This window comes from Cervus canadensis, chromosome 33, assembly GCF_019320065.1.
Source record: "Cervus canadensis isolate Bull #8, Minnesota chromosome 33, ASM1932006v1, whole genome shotgun sequence".
In the NCBI taxonomy this organism is placed as follows: Eukaryota; Metazoa; Chordata; class Mammalia; order Artiodactyla; family Cervidae; genus Cervus; species Cervus canadensis.
The window spans coordinates 11,750,885-11,765,504 of NC_057418.1; the positions used below are offsets into that span (position 1 = coordinate 11,750,885).

Consider the following 14,620-nt stretch of genomic DNA (forward strand, 5'->3'; position numbering starts at 1 on the left):
GAGAAAGGTGGTTCACAGGTGCTTCTAAAGACACTCAATCACGATCCATGTCTGATAAATTCAGATTGGCATTCATTCAACATTTATCAAGCAATTATGTGTCAGGCACCAAGTGTAAATGGGGCTTTGTGAGTTGCTTTGTATCTAAATAATGGATGATTATTAAAATTCTTACCCAAACTAAAGGAGAAACCAGCAAAAGAAAAGACTACATTTTCCATTAGAATACCAAGTTGCTATCCATTTTATAGTTATATTTGTGATTGTAGTAACTGTAAAAAGACCAAATATTTAATTACATTGTGAGCACAAGAATGGCCTCTGAGTAAACAATGACTTGAATGGAAAATAAAAAAGGTTGAGCACCGAAGAATTAATGTTTTCGAATTGTGGTGCTGGGTGAGACTATTAAGAGTCGCTTGGACAGCAAGGAGATCAAACCAGTCAATGCTAAAGGAAATCAACCCTGAGTATTCATTGGAAGGACTGATGCTGAAGCTGAAGCTCCAATACTTTGGCCACTTTATGTGAAGAGCCTACTCACTGGAAAAGGCCCTGATGCTGGGAAAGATCGAGGGTAGGAGAAGAGGGCAACAGAAGATGATGTGGTTGGACACATCAGTGACTCAATGGACATGAATCTGAGCAAACTCCAGGAGACAGTGAAGGACAGGGAAGCCTGGAGTGCTGCAGTCCATGGGGTTGCAAATAGCTGGACTTGACTTAGTGACTGAATAACACCACCAACAAAGGACAAAATTTTATATATTTCTAAACCCCACCGACACCTACTACCGCACCATTCATAGACGACATAGTTACTCTTTTCGCTATTACTCCTGAAATAAACCACCTCAAACAGAGTGGCATTTTAAAAAGCAGCCCTTTTTTATGCTCACAGATTCTGTAGGTACTGCCTGTGCCTGCTCTGGGACCTCTGCGGCCTCAGCACGGAAGAAGGGAGGCTGTCTGGAAGACAAGGAGCTGGCGCCGTCGGAACCCTGGGTCACTGACACGTGCGGTGGCTGTCGCCAGCTCTGTCAGGACCTCAGCTAGGAACCTACACGTAGCTTTCCATGGAGCCGCCTGGGCTCCCTTTCAGCCAGGCTGTTGGATTTCTAAGAGCGGGTAGCCCTAGAACTTGGTGGAAGTTTTTAATGACCAGGCCTCAGAAGTCACACAGCCTGCCCAGTTTCAAGGAAAAGGAGCACAGACCTCATTCTCTCAATGGGAAGTGCAACAAAGTCACATTATAGGAACAGCATGTTGGATGAGAAACAACATGGCAACTATCTCTGGGAGATAAAGTCTGCCTCAAGTATGGCATAATCCATGATCAACCGATATCAGCAATTGGTATTAGTACTTCTCTCATACATTTGAATTCTTTGACAACATGGTGTGATTGCCCTTTCACACCCTCCCAAAGTCAGTTAAGGCCTGATGACATGCTTTGGTCCATGAAACATGGATGGAAGTGACACATATAACAGTGCAGGAAGCACTTAGAGTCAAGCCTCATGATTCCCAGATTCCATACTTGCAAATTCACCTACTTGCTGATATATCTTTGTAACCCTCGCATCAATACATCACTTTCTGGCTCGTGGGTAGACGTGTATACGCGTAGAGTGGTGAAAAAGCTAAGCCACCAAAGACACATTCCCAGATAAAGTCAAACAAGGCTAAGTTCTGTTTTCTACTTACAGGTCTCATACATTGTCCTTCTCACAGTTTATTTAGTGGCACATTTTTCACATTTTTGTGCTTTTCGTTGGTGATCTTGCTCTTTTAAATGCCCTCCCAGGCATAGTGCTGAAGTGCTGTCTATTGCTCCTGAGAGAAGAGAAGGATGGGATGTGCCTTTTGGAGAAGATACATAAACTTCAAGAAGACATAAGGTACAGTGTTGTTTTCTGTGAGTCCACTGTTACTGAACTAACAGTATATATCAGGGACTTCCTGGCAGTCCTGTGGTTAAGACTCCATACTCCCAACGCAGGGGCACGGGCTCAATGCCTGGCTGGGAAACTAAGATCCCACATGCTGCACAGTGTGGCAAAATAAATGAATAAAAGCAAAGTTTGCCAGAATGGATTTTAAAAAGTATATATTAAATGAGTTATCTTTATGCAACAACACACATAAAATAAGGCTACATATTGATGAAAATGTACCCAGAGTTTCACAGGAACCTAAGTCTGTATTTCCTCTAGTACCAATGGTTCAGTATTCATTCATTCAATGTCCATGGTGACCGTATAGAACATACATAGCTGCCATGAATAATGAGAAATGGCTCAAATTCCTGCTGCAGGATTCTCCTGTGCTTGCTTCCCTGCTGGGATGAACTTGGAGACCCTGGTGATATAAAGGTGCCACACTGCACCATCACGAGTGCCGTAAATCTCAAATAAAACATCTTCACAATGTCATGTACACACTGGTTAAACATGAGCTAATATAAAGAAAAATTTTACTTTAATTAATCAACAAGAAAACTAGCTAGATAATTTGACATGTTAGTGTAAAACTTGAGTCTTCTGAATTTCATTGTTCATTCTAACTGAAATTAGTTTAAAATAAATCCCTTTCTTTCCTTCCTTCTGTTCTTTTACATGACTAATTATCAACTTGTAAATATAGATAATTCAACTTAGTCACCTGCTGTTATTTTAATTAATTGTACATCCCACACCCTATAAAATGAATGTCTCCAAATGTAGCCTCAGTTTTTATACAAATAAAATACTCTTCCCCTCAAATAGCATTGATAAGTGTAAGGTATGCTGCAGGTGAAAAAGAACAACAGATTTCTGAAGCAACACTGTAGATTACTTTCTTTTCCTCTTAAAAAAATATTTCTGTAAAGTAAAATTGTATTCTCAACTTGGCAAATTTACCTATGCAATGGATCACATCTGTTACATGAGTTAAAATAAACAGGCTATTTAAAAATAAGACAAAATTCATTATTTAGCCTTCACTAAATAATTCAAACATATCTCAGCAATAATAATAGATTTGCTATAAACCCTAGAAAGTGTCATATATCCTCAGACCACTGCATATCCGTTTGAGCAGGAAAGGGGAAGGAAACAAAAAGACATCAATTGCTTTAAAAGCACTAGGCCCACAGTGCATGATATTATCCAGCAACAGAAAGGAACTGAAGTATGATAGATGCTACAACGTGGATGACTCATGGAAGCATAACACTAAGTGGAAGAAGGCAGTCACCAAAGATTACGTATTATATATAATTCCATTTATATGGAAAGTCCAGAAGCGGCAACTCCATAGAGACAGAAGGTACAGGGTCAGACATGACTGAGCGGCTAACAGTGTACTCTAAACACTGCTGAGACAGGAAGTAGATTAGCGGTCGCCAGGGACTGGGAGGTCGGGTCTGCTGCGCGCTCAGCCGCCTCAGTCATTCCTCCTCTTAGCGGCCCCGCGGACTGTAGCTCGCCACGCTCCTCTGTCCATGGGGTTCTCCAGGCAAAAATACTGGGGCGGGTTACCACGCCCTCCTCTAGGGGATCTTCCCAATTCAGGAATCAAACCCACGTCTCTTATGTTTCCTGCATTGACAGGTGGATTCTTCACAATCTGAGCCACCAGGGGAGATTAGGAGTAACTGCTAAATTGTATAGGGCTTTTTTGTTGATGCTTGTATAATACAATGAATACACTGAAAAACAATGAATTGTATTTGTTAAAATGGTGACTTTTACACCCATGGCTGATTCATGTCAATGTATGGCAAAAACCACTACAATATTGTAAAGTAATTAGCCTCCAATTAAAATAAATAAATTAAAAAGATAAATAAATAAAATGGTGACTTTTATGTTATGTGAACTATATATCAAAACAAAAAATTTTTAAGGCAGACCCACTAGAATGGCTATAATAAAAAAGTCAGATAATAACAAGTGTTGGGTAAGGATATGTCGAAACAGAAAGCTCACACCCCACTGGTGAAAATCTAAAATGGTACAGTCACTTTATTTTTTTATTTTTAAAATTTTATTTTCTGGCTACACAGCATAGCTTGTGGGATCTTAGTTCCCTGCCCACCCCACCCCTCCTCAGTGAAAGTGTGGAGTCCTAACTAATGGACCACCAGGGAATTCTGTGACACAGTCACTTTAAAACACAGTCTGCCAGTTCCTCAAAAAAGTAAATATAGAGTTACCATTTGACCCAGCAATTTCATTCCTAGCTTTTACCCAAGAGAAATGAAAACATGTTCCAACAGAAACATGTATACAAATGTGCACAACAGTATTACTACTCAAGCCAAAAGTGTGAAGCAATTCAAATGATCATCAACTGATGAATGAATAAACAAAATGCTTATCAAACTGAGTAGTTTTCAGCCATTAAAAGGACTGAAGTACTGATACGTGCTACAATGTGGATGAACCTTGAAAATATTTTGTTAAGTGAAAGCAGCTAGTCAAAAAGGACAACATTGTATATGCTATGTTTGTGTCCTCCTAAACATTTGTATGTTGAAACCCTGATGCCCAGTATGATGGGTTAAGAGGTGGGGGCTTTGGGCAGTGATGAGGTCATGAAGAAAGACCCCCACATGAGTGGGATCAGTGCCCTTATAAAAGAGACCAGGAAAAACTCCTTCCACCATGTGAGGGTGCAATAAGCAGTCTGCCACAAGGAAGAGGACCGTCATCGGACCTTGTTGGACTTGGACTTCCAGCCTCCAGAACTATGAGAAATACATTTCTGCTGTGTGGAAGTTACCCAGTCTGTGATATTTTGTTATAGCAGCCAGATGTGTTATGACACTGTATGATCCCACTTATAGGAAAGGCCCAGAACAGAAGCAGAGATCAGGTGAGTGGCTGCCTAGGACCGGGTGGTCAGCATTAAGAATGATGACTAATGGGGGTTTCAGTGGGGTTTCTGTTGGGGGCAGAAGATGAAGCCTGTTCTAAAATTCACTGTGGTGACAGTTGCACAACTGTGAACACACACTAAATACCATAGACTGGTATGCCTTAAGTGGGTGAATCATATGGTAAGTGAAATTTTTCTCAATAATCTCTTAGGAAAGAAAAAAACAAGACTAAATCTAACCAAAAACTTCTAAAATCACCAGGGCCTGGCTACTGTCCCCTCTTTCTCTTTCCCACCGCACTTTCCCAGCCTGTTGGGTCTGATGGGGTGACTTTGGCGTTTGGGGGCCATCTGGTGGGGAGAGGACAAGAAATCAGGCCAGTTCACGATTTTCTCCGGTGTGACTGTGGCCCCACCCACTTCCTTCCCCTGGGCCCCTGGCCGCCATTCGGACCCTAAGCTCCCGTCTAGGTGTGAGTGCGGCGGCCCGTTTGCTTCTGTCCCGGGATCCAACCGGGGCACGGAGCACTCGGCCCACAGGGGTGCGGACAGGGGCGGCCGAGGTCAGAGTCGGGAGGAGCATCGCCTCACCCCGCGCCCCGCCTTCCACTGGGGCACTCACGAGGGAGAGCCGCGCTCACGTCCCGCCCTCCGCAGGAGGAGACCGGTCAGCAGAACCGGCTCCCCGCGCGGGTGGGGCCGCGGGAGAGGTTCCCGGGCCGGTTACACCAGAAACCCCACCGGTCAGCTGCCCTGCCTTCCCCCGCCCCCGGCTCCCAGGGTGGACGCCTGTGCGTGCAGGTTAACTAAAATACACGGGCGAGGGCGGAGGAGACTCCCAAAGAATGTCCGGCCAAGCCCACCCTGCCATCCCGTCTCCCGGGGGACCCGCAGGAGCAGCGGGCGGCCGGAGCTGCCCCGGGTCGGGATCGCGGTCGCTGCGTCCTCTCCCGGTCGGGGCCGCGCAGTGCCCGGCGGATTCCGGACTCCCGCACTGCGCGGAGTTGGCCACGCGTCTGCGGGGCGGGGACTCGGGGACACGCAGGCGGGGCGGTCCCGAGCGGCCCGGGCGCGGCCCCTTTCTTGGCGCAGCTCGCCGGGCTCTTTCCCCGGAGAGACAGCGCCGCCCATGGCCGAGGTGCTGGAGCCCGATCCCGGGGCAGCCGAGGGCTCGGAGGCCCCCGCGGTGGAGACGCCGGGCTGGGAGGTCCCAGAGGATGCGGGCCCCCAGGTAGGCGCCGCCCGCAGGCGCGGAGGGTGCGGGCTTTTGGGTGGCGAGCGCGGGGTTGTTCCCGACCTGATCTGCAATGAAACCGGAGGGTGCCATAGGTTTAACTAAAAAATACTTTTTAAAAAATGGTCTGAGTCCTCGCCCCATTCCTGCACAAACAGGAAAAGGGGTCAGTGAGCCATCGTAACCGTAGATGCCACATCTCAATTTTGTTTCTTTGCGGCTAAAAAAAATAATATTGATCACGTCCCCAAACTCTTGATGGGGCCCTCCGGGCAGAGGGGCGGAACAGTTGCTTGCTCTTAACCTGAACTGAGAGGCCGCCAGCGTCTCTAATCTAAAGATGGGAGCCGCGGGGGAGGGGCCCTGTCGGCGCTGAGAAGTCAGAACCTCCGGCCGGACCCCAGGGCAGCGCCCCTCCCCGGGACAGGCCGTCCCAGTGGACCAGAGATCAAGGTACCTGTACTGTTGCGTCTCACGTTCTGCCGTATAATTGTCTCCTCTAAGTTTTCCCTGTTCCATCTTAGCCCGGAAGTTATGAGATCCGACACTACGGGCCTGGCAAGTGGGTCAGCACTGCGGTTGAGTCTATGGACTGGGATTCAGCCATGCAGACTGGCTTTACAAGGCTGACCAGCTACATTCAAGGCAAAAACGAGAAAGGTGAAGGCGGTTTACCTTTAATGACTGTATTGTGCCTGAGTGGCCTGGCTTATTGGGTTTTCACTTATTAAAGAAATATATTTTTAGAATAGCAAAATAACCAGATGGTCAAAGAATGTCCGAAGAGGAGGGAGGACTATGCTCAGAATCCTTCCTGTCTAGAGGAGGGTACTCCTGGGCTTCTGTTCTCCTTTCTGTGACTCTGCTGAATGAATTGAGCCTCTGTGTACCTAGCCTTAAGGCCTTTTCATGACTAATGCTTTGAGATAATTTGGTGACTGGTAAAACAAGAGATATTAGGAGGCAGGAAGGGTCAAAGAACACAAGATCCAGAGTCTCAAGATCTGTCTTCTGTTTTGGCACTGATGCTGTTTAGATTTTAGCAGGTCACTTAGCCAATGAGACCTGAATCGTATAAGTAAAGAATGAACTAGACCATGTGATTTCTAATTTTCCCTTCTATCCCTAAAACTATGGACTAATGAAAATATTGATAGTACAAAAATAATTATAATGTTAATAGTACAGAAAATGTTTAATGTGTAGTCGCTAATTGTAATTTTGTCCTTTTTAAGATGAAAATTATCTTAAAGGTAAATATGTCAAGAAACTCAGATCAAAAAATAAATACGTTTTAAAATGTAGTCATAAATGCACTAAATCTGCTTTCATGGTCTCCTTTGCATCTAAATATATATTTTCGTGGCACAGAGATGAAAATAAAGATGACAGCTCCAGTGATGAGCTACGTGGAGCCCGGCTCAGGTCCTTTTAGCGAGCCTACCATTACCATTTCCCTGTATATCCCCTCTGAACAGCAATCTGATCCGCCCAGGCCTGCAGAGTCTGATGTCTTCATTGAAGACAGAGCCGAGATGACGGTGTTTGTACGGTAAGTGGTAGATATCATTCACAGCACTGCTGACTGCTGGTTTTACTTGTGGGTACGCATAGGTTAGCACCTGAGTAGTTTAGCTCCTGTACTTTTCACCCTTCCATGAAAACCGGCCTAATGCATTTTGTGGTGTTTTTCTAGTGACTTGTTTCATATGTTACTAAGGGTCTATGACATGAAAAAAATGAATTTATTTGAAGAGACATCTCATGCATCCCTCCCACAAATAAGAAGCAACACAAAATTACACTCCCACCCCACCCCTCAAATGCATTAGACTGCCTTTACCTGCCATCGAGTTAAATCTGGAGAAAAACACTTTAAAATAGTGCATAGTACCTCTCCTCCCAAATCTAGGTTCTGATAACCTCAAGCTCTTCCTTGTTCCTCCAGCCTAAAGGATGGTAGCTGCTTCCTGTAGTTACTGCCTCTATTGGTTTACTGGTTCCTTTTCAGTTTTTCAGACCTTCAATACCTTTCCACTCATTCCTTGTATTAAATTCTCTGTTGGTATCTTTAAAGAGCCCCACAAAGTACATAATAGTCTTGTATTAGAGTCCCTTTATTATTATTCCCTTTCTCACCCTCTTATATCCCCTGGTGACTCAGACAGTAAAGAATCTGCCTGCAATTCGGGAGACCCGGGTTCTATCCCTGGGTTGAGAAGATCCCCTGGAGGAGGGCATGGCTACCCACTCTAGTATTCTTGCCTGGAGAATCCCATGGACAGAGGAGCCTGTGGGCTACCGTCCATGGGGTCAAAAAGTAGAAAAGGACAAAGCGACTAACACTTTTACTTTTACCCTCCCTTGTTGAAATACTCTGTCTCTCTGTCTCTTTTTCCTCAAGTCCCATGTACCTGTCAGACCAGCACAGCCTGGTACAGCCTCACCTGCCCCTGGGGCTCCCGTCACCGTCCGCAGCACAGCTGACCTTGTCCCTCGAGGGCAGTGCTTTCCCACATGTCTCCTGCAGCATCCTTGTGCTGACCTGTCTGGCTCCGTGATCCCTGTCCATCCCGTAACTGGGAATGTCACGTTCTTGTCTTTCCTCTCCTCCTGGTTCTCTCCCTCCAACGGCACCTCATCCACTTCCCACCCAGGGGTCCCTGTTGATGGCCCTTACCAACCCTCATGTCATAGCAGACGTGCTCTGGGCGGTCTGTTCACACTGCTTCAACTATCTGTGATCCGTGACTCAAATTTAGTGTCTCCAGCCCTGATTTTCCTACTAGTTGGGCATCTCCGTGTGAGGGTGGAAGATCAAGCTCAACAGCTCTGAAACCCAGCTTTCCCCCAAGCCTTCTCTGACCTTACAGTGCCTGTGTCAGTGAAGCGTCTCATTGGTCTGACAGCCTCCCCAACAAGGACCACTGTGGCCATCAGCATGGGAACCCTGATAATCAGTCCCCAGATCCAGCCCATTTGCCTCAGAACCGGTCGTGATTCCGTTCCCTTCACCCCGCACTGTCACTTCCTCGGGCCCTCCCCTTTCAGGGACCTCAGCTGAGTCCCCTGTGCCACCCCAGTGCTCGGCGCGTGCCTGACGCTCACCAGATGCTCTGACATTTTCCAATCTCAGGTTTCCCTTCAAGAGCCCCCCAACTATTCTCTGCCCACCAGTCTCCTCTCTCCTGTCCTCCAGAGGAACTCCGATCTTTCTTACAACAGCAACAAACCCCCAACCTGTTACAGCGTTTGAAAATCTGTTCCTCTTGCTTCAGCGTGACATTCAGGCAATTCACAGTGTACGCATCGCCTCCATAATGTGGCCCAACCTGTCTCCCTGACATCTCTGCTCCCCTCTCCTCCTGCCCTTCACTGAGCAGGTGAAGTTCCTCCACATCTCTTTAACCTTTGATTTTGGGCAAGTTGCTGAGGTTTTCCTTGCCAAAATCTCCTCATCTATGAAACGTGTATAGTCAGAGTACCTACCTAACTCACAGAGTTGCCACGAAGATCAGGTGAGTTAATTCACATAAAATACTCAGAACACGAGCAGGATCTTACTACCAGCTCTAGCTCCGTCCCTCTTCTCTGCTTGGAGAGCCTGCTTTCATCCTTTAGGACTTAGATCAATGGGCACCTTCTCCATGAGGCCTTCCTCAGTGTCTGCAGTCAGCCAGCCACTCTGTCCTATGATTGTAAAATCTAATGATCTATTTATAGATTGTAACATCCTCAAGAATAGAGCAACATATTTCTCTGCCTGAATCTGTCAGCTCCTGGCGAGGCAGGTGTTTGGGGGAGGCTCAGTATTTGTCTGTGTCCTGAATAGAGCCATGGATGGATCACTATAAAACAACATGTATTCAGAGGACAAAAGATGATCTCTAAGTAGGAGGTTCCAGATTTGATTTCAAGAAAGAAGTGAGATCTAAAACAGATTCCCTTTAGGCAGAACATATACTAAGAGCTGACTATTCCTTAAGGAAATAAATAATAAATTTGGCAGTCAGAATGTTTCCTAACACATGGTTCAGAATTATTATTATCAGTCAACATGATGAAGATTAAGGAGAGTTTTGTCAATTGTCTCCAACATTTTATTTTATATACATATGCATAGATTCCTATACTTATTCAATTAGGATTTAAAAGGTACTGCATGCCAGGAATGACTAGGTGCCTGGTAGACATTGTTGAATAAGACAGGCCTGGTTTGTACTCTTGAGACTTACATCTTATCTGAAGAATGGTAGGAATGCTTTTCCATTGGCATATTGATAATAAATCTTGTGCTAAAGAAGAATTAGAAATCCTATTAGAAATGTTTTTGTTGTTTTCCTATTCTCAAACTTTAGATTCATCATGAGTCATGAGTCAGCAACTCAGCTAAGTCAGTGTGCTATCATGATTTAATCTCAGGGTGTTTTTGTTTGTATACTTTAAAGTCTATACTTAAACTTTTAATTTCCCACTTTTTCTTAGAATCTTTTGACTGTCTTTTCATCCCTATCCTCTTAGCAACCTCCTCTCTGATCCCTTCTCTGCAATCTAGTTTCCATATCTCTGCCTATATTCTTACCCAGATCTGATCAAGTTACTTTCCTGCTCAATATCCTTTGGAATAATCTAAAAAGGCTTTAGGATGATACACAAAGTTCTTACTTCCATGTCTGACTTGCCTTTCTGACTTCAATTTATGCCTCACTATGAAAATGCTTTGTGTTTTTTGGACTTTTGTTCTCTCATCCTTCCCCTTTCTCTGCCCAGGAAAACCATCCTCCATTCTAGACCCAACTCAGAGACACACGTTTACCCTTGATCTAATCATACCCTCAGTGTTCCCAAGCACTTTGATTCCGTCTCTGATAAAACTCTGCTCAGACCGTATGGAGAGAGTCGCAAAATGTCCATCTCTTCCATTAGACTGAAAGGTCATAGGATCAAAACTATATTATGTTCATCTGTCATAGAGTACCTACTTTTTTCCAAGGAGAAAAAAGAGGTGGTGTTTGATAGAAAATAGAAAGTCTGAAAGGGAGCCTACGGAGGGGGTTTCACTCTGGTCTGACCCGGAGCATCAGCATTATCAGGAGTTTGTGAGAAAAGCAGGCATTCAAGCTCCACCCCAGACGCCCTGAACCAGCACCTTCCCAGTTGACTTGCTTGCACATTTGAGTTTGAGAGGCACAGTATTAGGGCACAAGACGGAATAAAGGCCAAACCTGCCCAACAGAGGAGACCCTTGCCTCCTCCTGGGTCCCCTCAGGGTGTGTGAGGCCACACTGAGCCTGGGAACCAGAGAAAGGGAACAGGTCAGTCCAGGTGCCTGGAGGGAGGAACTCTGAAACTGCGCTTCAACCAGATTTCCTCATATCAGCCTCTGCTTTTTTTCCTAAACTAACATTCGCATCAGTATTAAAATCATTGATGGTCCTTTACTTTCTCCTTTGTAGGTCTTTCGATGGATTCTCTAGTGCCCAAAAGAATCAAGAACAACTCTTGACATTAGCAAGCATTTTGAGGGAAGAAGGAAAAGTTTTCGATGAAAAGGTTTACTACACCGCAGGCTACAATAGCCCTTTCAAACTGCTTGATAGAAATAATGAAGTATGGTTGATCCAGAAGAATGAACCTTCCAAAGAAAGGGAATGAGAAAAGGAGAGAAAGGTCTACTGTCTGGGGCAAAACTTTTGTTTAACATAGACATCATCATTACCTATAAGCAAAATGTATCTAGTATCTCTACCTGAGAGTACTATGAACTGAGCTTATTTCCACTGTGCCTTTTTAATGCTTCATGCCTCAGATACACAGATAATAGGGGACAGGATTCTATAAACATGTAAATCTGGCTTTATTTCTATGAGGCTCCAGGGAAATGGAATGTTCTCTCTTCATTGCTGTATCACAATCATGTTGCCTTAATTCTACTTGGATTTGTGTCATTACCCACTCCAGATATTATCAATAAAAATGGTAAAGTTTATCCTGTGTGGAACTACAAGGCTGTCAAGCCTGGAGAAGTGAAGTTCAGTTGGAAACAAAAATCAAATCATCTTCTGCTGCTGCCACTGTTACTGTCTCTGTTGAGCCTGCTCTCCTATCTGCCCACTGCCCCCACCACACAAGAAAAACTCACAGTACTCAGAAGTCTTGCTAATATTTTGTGATAAAAATATATTTGTGAAGTTAGGGACTTCTGACTTAATTTTGATACTCAAGAAAGACATTTTTTCCAAACAAATGTGTACATAGAATTTTAAAATTCACTTGAGTTTTTAAAGTCTTTTACGTGGTATTATAAATGATAATGATTTATAGCCAATCATATTAACAGGATTTGAATCACATAAAAATGCTTCAGTATTCAAAGAGTGGGTTGTTGCAAAATGAGGAAGTTTGAAAATTGTACTTAATTGTATTGGAATGTGCTTGTTCTGGAGAAGACATCACATTCAAACACCTGGTAGCCTGTCATGGGAAGCTTCCCTGTGGGCTCCTAGGGGATGATGGTTCTAGGTGTGAAGGAGAAAAGCAGGTTGGAGCTCAGTGACATCCATTGAATGACATTACTTCCTGTTCCTATCTTTGTGTGTATTCAAGCAGGGATCATGGGATCACTTGTATGGAAGATTTGGGTATCCAGTGGATGAAAGAGTGGGGCTAGATGATGCTCAAGGTCCCCTCAGCCCCAACATTATACAGTACCTCTTAGAATTAACCTCCCTAACCTGGATACACTAGACCAACATACCTACAGTGAATAGTTTCCATAGCTATTTGTGGATCGCCTTCTAGGTACAGTCTTCTAAGCATTTCACATGAATTCCCAGTCAACCCTCAGAACAGCCTGTGTGTCACCTGTGTCATCTCCATTTCACAGATGAGGACATAAAGGCACAGAGATGTTAGGTAACTTGCTCCAGATGGCGTCATAAGGGCAGAGGCCGATTCCAGCCCAGGCAATGGGACTCCTGGGTCCAGGCTGTTAACCACCGCGCCTCCTGGCAGTCCATGTTTAAGAGTGCAGTTTTCTCAGGCCATCAGCAAGCTCAGACTGTGTGGAGGGGTTCTTCCTGCATGTATTACATGCATAGTCAACATGATCATGACCTCAGAGAGGCTTTTTAGATTATAATTTTTGATAGAAACCAGGCTAGGTTTCCAGTTTCAAAATTACTATATGGATATACTTTTTAAAATCTCAGGCAATTATTTTCCAAAGGTATTTGGCTTCATTGATTGCTTTTGATTCTTTGCATTTTTGTGTTTGCCAAGAAAAAGTTAAATTTCTTTCTGAGCTCCTTTACCAAAACTAACTGTGGGTCTAACCCTTTTAGCCTTCCTACTGATGAAATGTCCACAGTACTTGCCTCTACTGGTATGAAGTAAATATTTACATATTTGCTTTATAACACTATAAAAAAAGGCATCTCTTATGTAGTAAATTTCATTTTAGACGAGAAAAGCATATTTCCGATTGCCGAGATGTAGTTGTAATCTGAAACATGTTCCATAAAAAAGCGATTTTGTACTCAAAGTACTCTAAGGTATGCCATTTTCCCCTCCTCCTCCGTAAATCATAAATGAAAACATTTTTCAGCCCTAAATTAATCCAGACCAGACAGGATTTCTCACAGCAGTGAATCAGTTATTTTAATTATGTGGCTGGCACTGACTACAAAATATCCCTCAGTATTTCAGTTGAGCTTTCTCTTCTCTTTTGGATAGGAAATTCGTGTCTAGATTCCTTTCTGAGGCTAAACCTTCCACTCTTCCTGTTGGTCTAATTCACGCTCCATCGATTACACCTTCCTCCATCTTCAGGCTCTCCCTTTCCTCACGCTCCAGTCTGCTCACCAATAGGCTCTGATTCTGCCTGATTTTCCCCACCCCCAAAAAATAAAATCCTAGTTCCCCTAGACCCTTACTTAGGACAATAATTTCCATCTCTCCTTTGCCTTGATTATCCAGTTTCTCCAGAAAGAGTTGTCCAGAGGTTTCCTTGGAGCTGTAGGTTGGGAGGACATATTTCAGGAACTGTCACAGGGAATTAGGGCGCTAGTGTTAAAGAACCCGCCTGCCAATGCAGGAGAAGTAAGAGATGCAGGTTCGATCCCCAGGTTGGGAAGATCCCCTGGAGAAGGAAATGACAACCCACTCGAGTACTCTTGCTTGGAAAATCCCATGGAAAGAGGAGGCTGGAGGGCTACAGTCCATGTAGTCACAAAGAGTCAGACATGACTTTAGTGAGTAAGCATCAGCACGATAGGGAATTAAGGTGGGCAACACCCCCATCACTGTGTTTCCCACAGACCCATTCATATTTGTATGTCAATTTTTCACAAGATACAGTTATAAGTCTGCATATTCATTTAAACTTAGTTCATTCATTCATTCTTTCCTGGTCATCCCTTAGCCCTCTAGAAATCTTTCTTTTCCTTCTACATATTTCACGGAAATGTCATTTATTTTCATCTTTCAGTAGGTCATTATGGAGTCCCTCCTGTGTCTTAG

The 14,620-nt window shown here is 44.3% G+C and overlaps 1 protein-coding gene across 1 annotated transcript; it reads left to right on the forward strand.

Annotated features, from left to right (window-relative positions):
* Positions 1 to 5,905: 5,905 nt before the first annotated feature.
* HEBP2 (heme binding protein 2) lies at positions 5,906 to 12,089 on the forward strand. Its single transcript, XM_043457056.1, has 4 exons — positions 5,906 to 6,097; positions 6,625 to 6,760; positions 7,472 to 7,652; positions 11,557 to 12,089. The coding sequence occupies exons 1-4, from the start codon at positions 5,996 to 5,998 to the stop codon at positions 11,753 to 11,755; spliced, it is 618 nt and encodes a 205-aa protein (XP_043312991.1). The 5' UTR covers positions 5,906 to 5,995; the 3' UTR covers positions 11,756 to 12,089.
* The last annotated feature ends 2,531 nt before the right edge of the window (positions 12,090 to 14,620 follow it).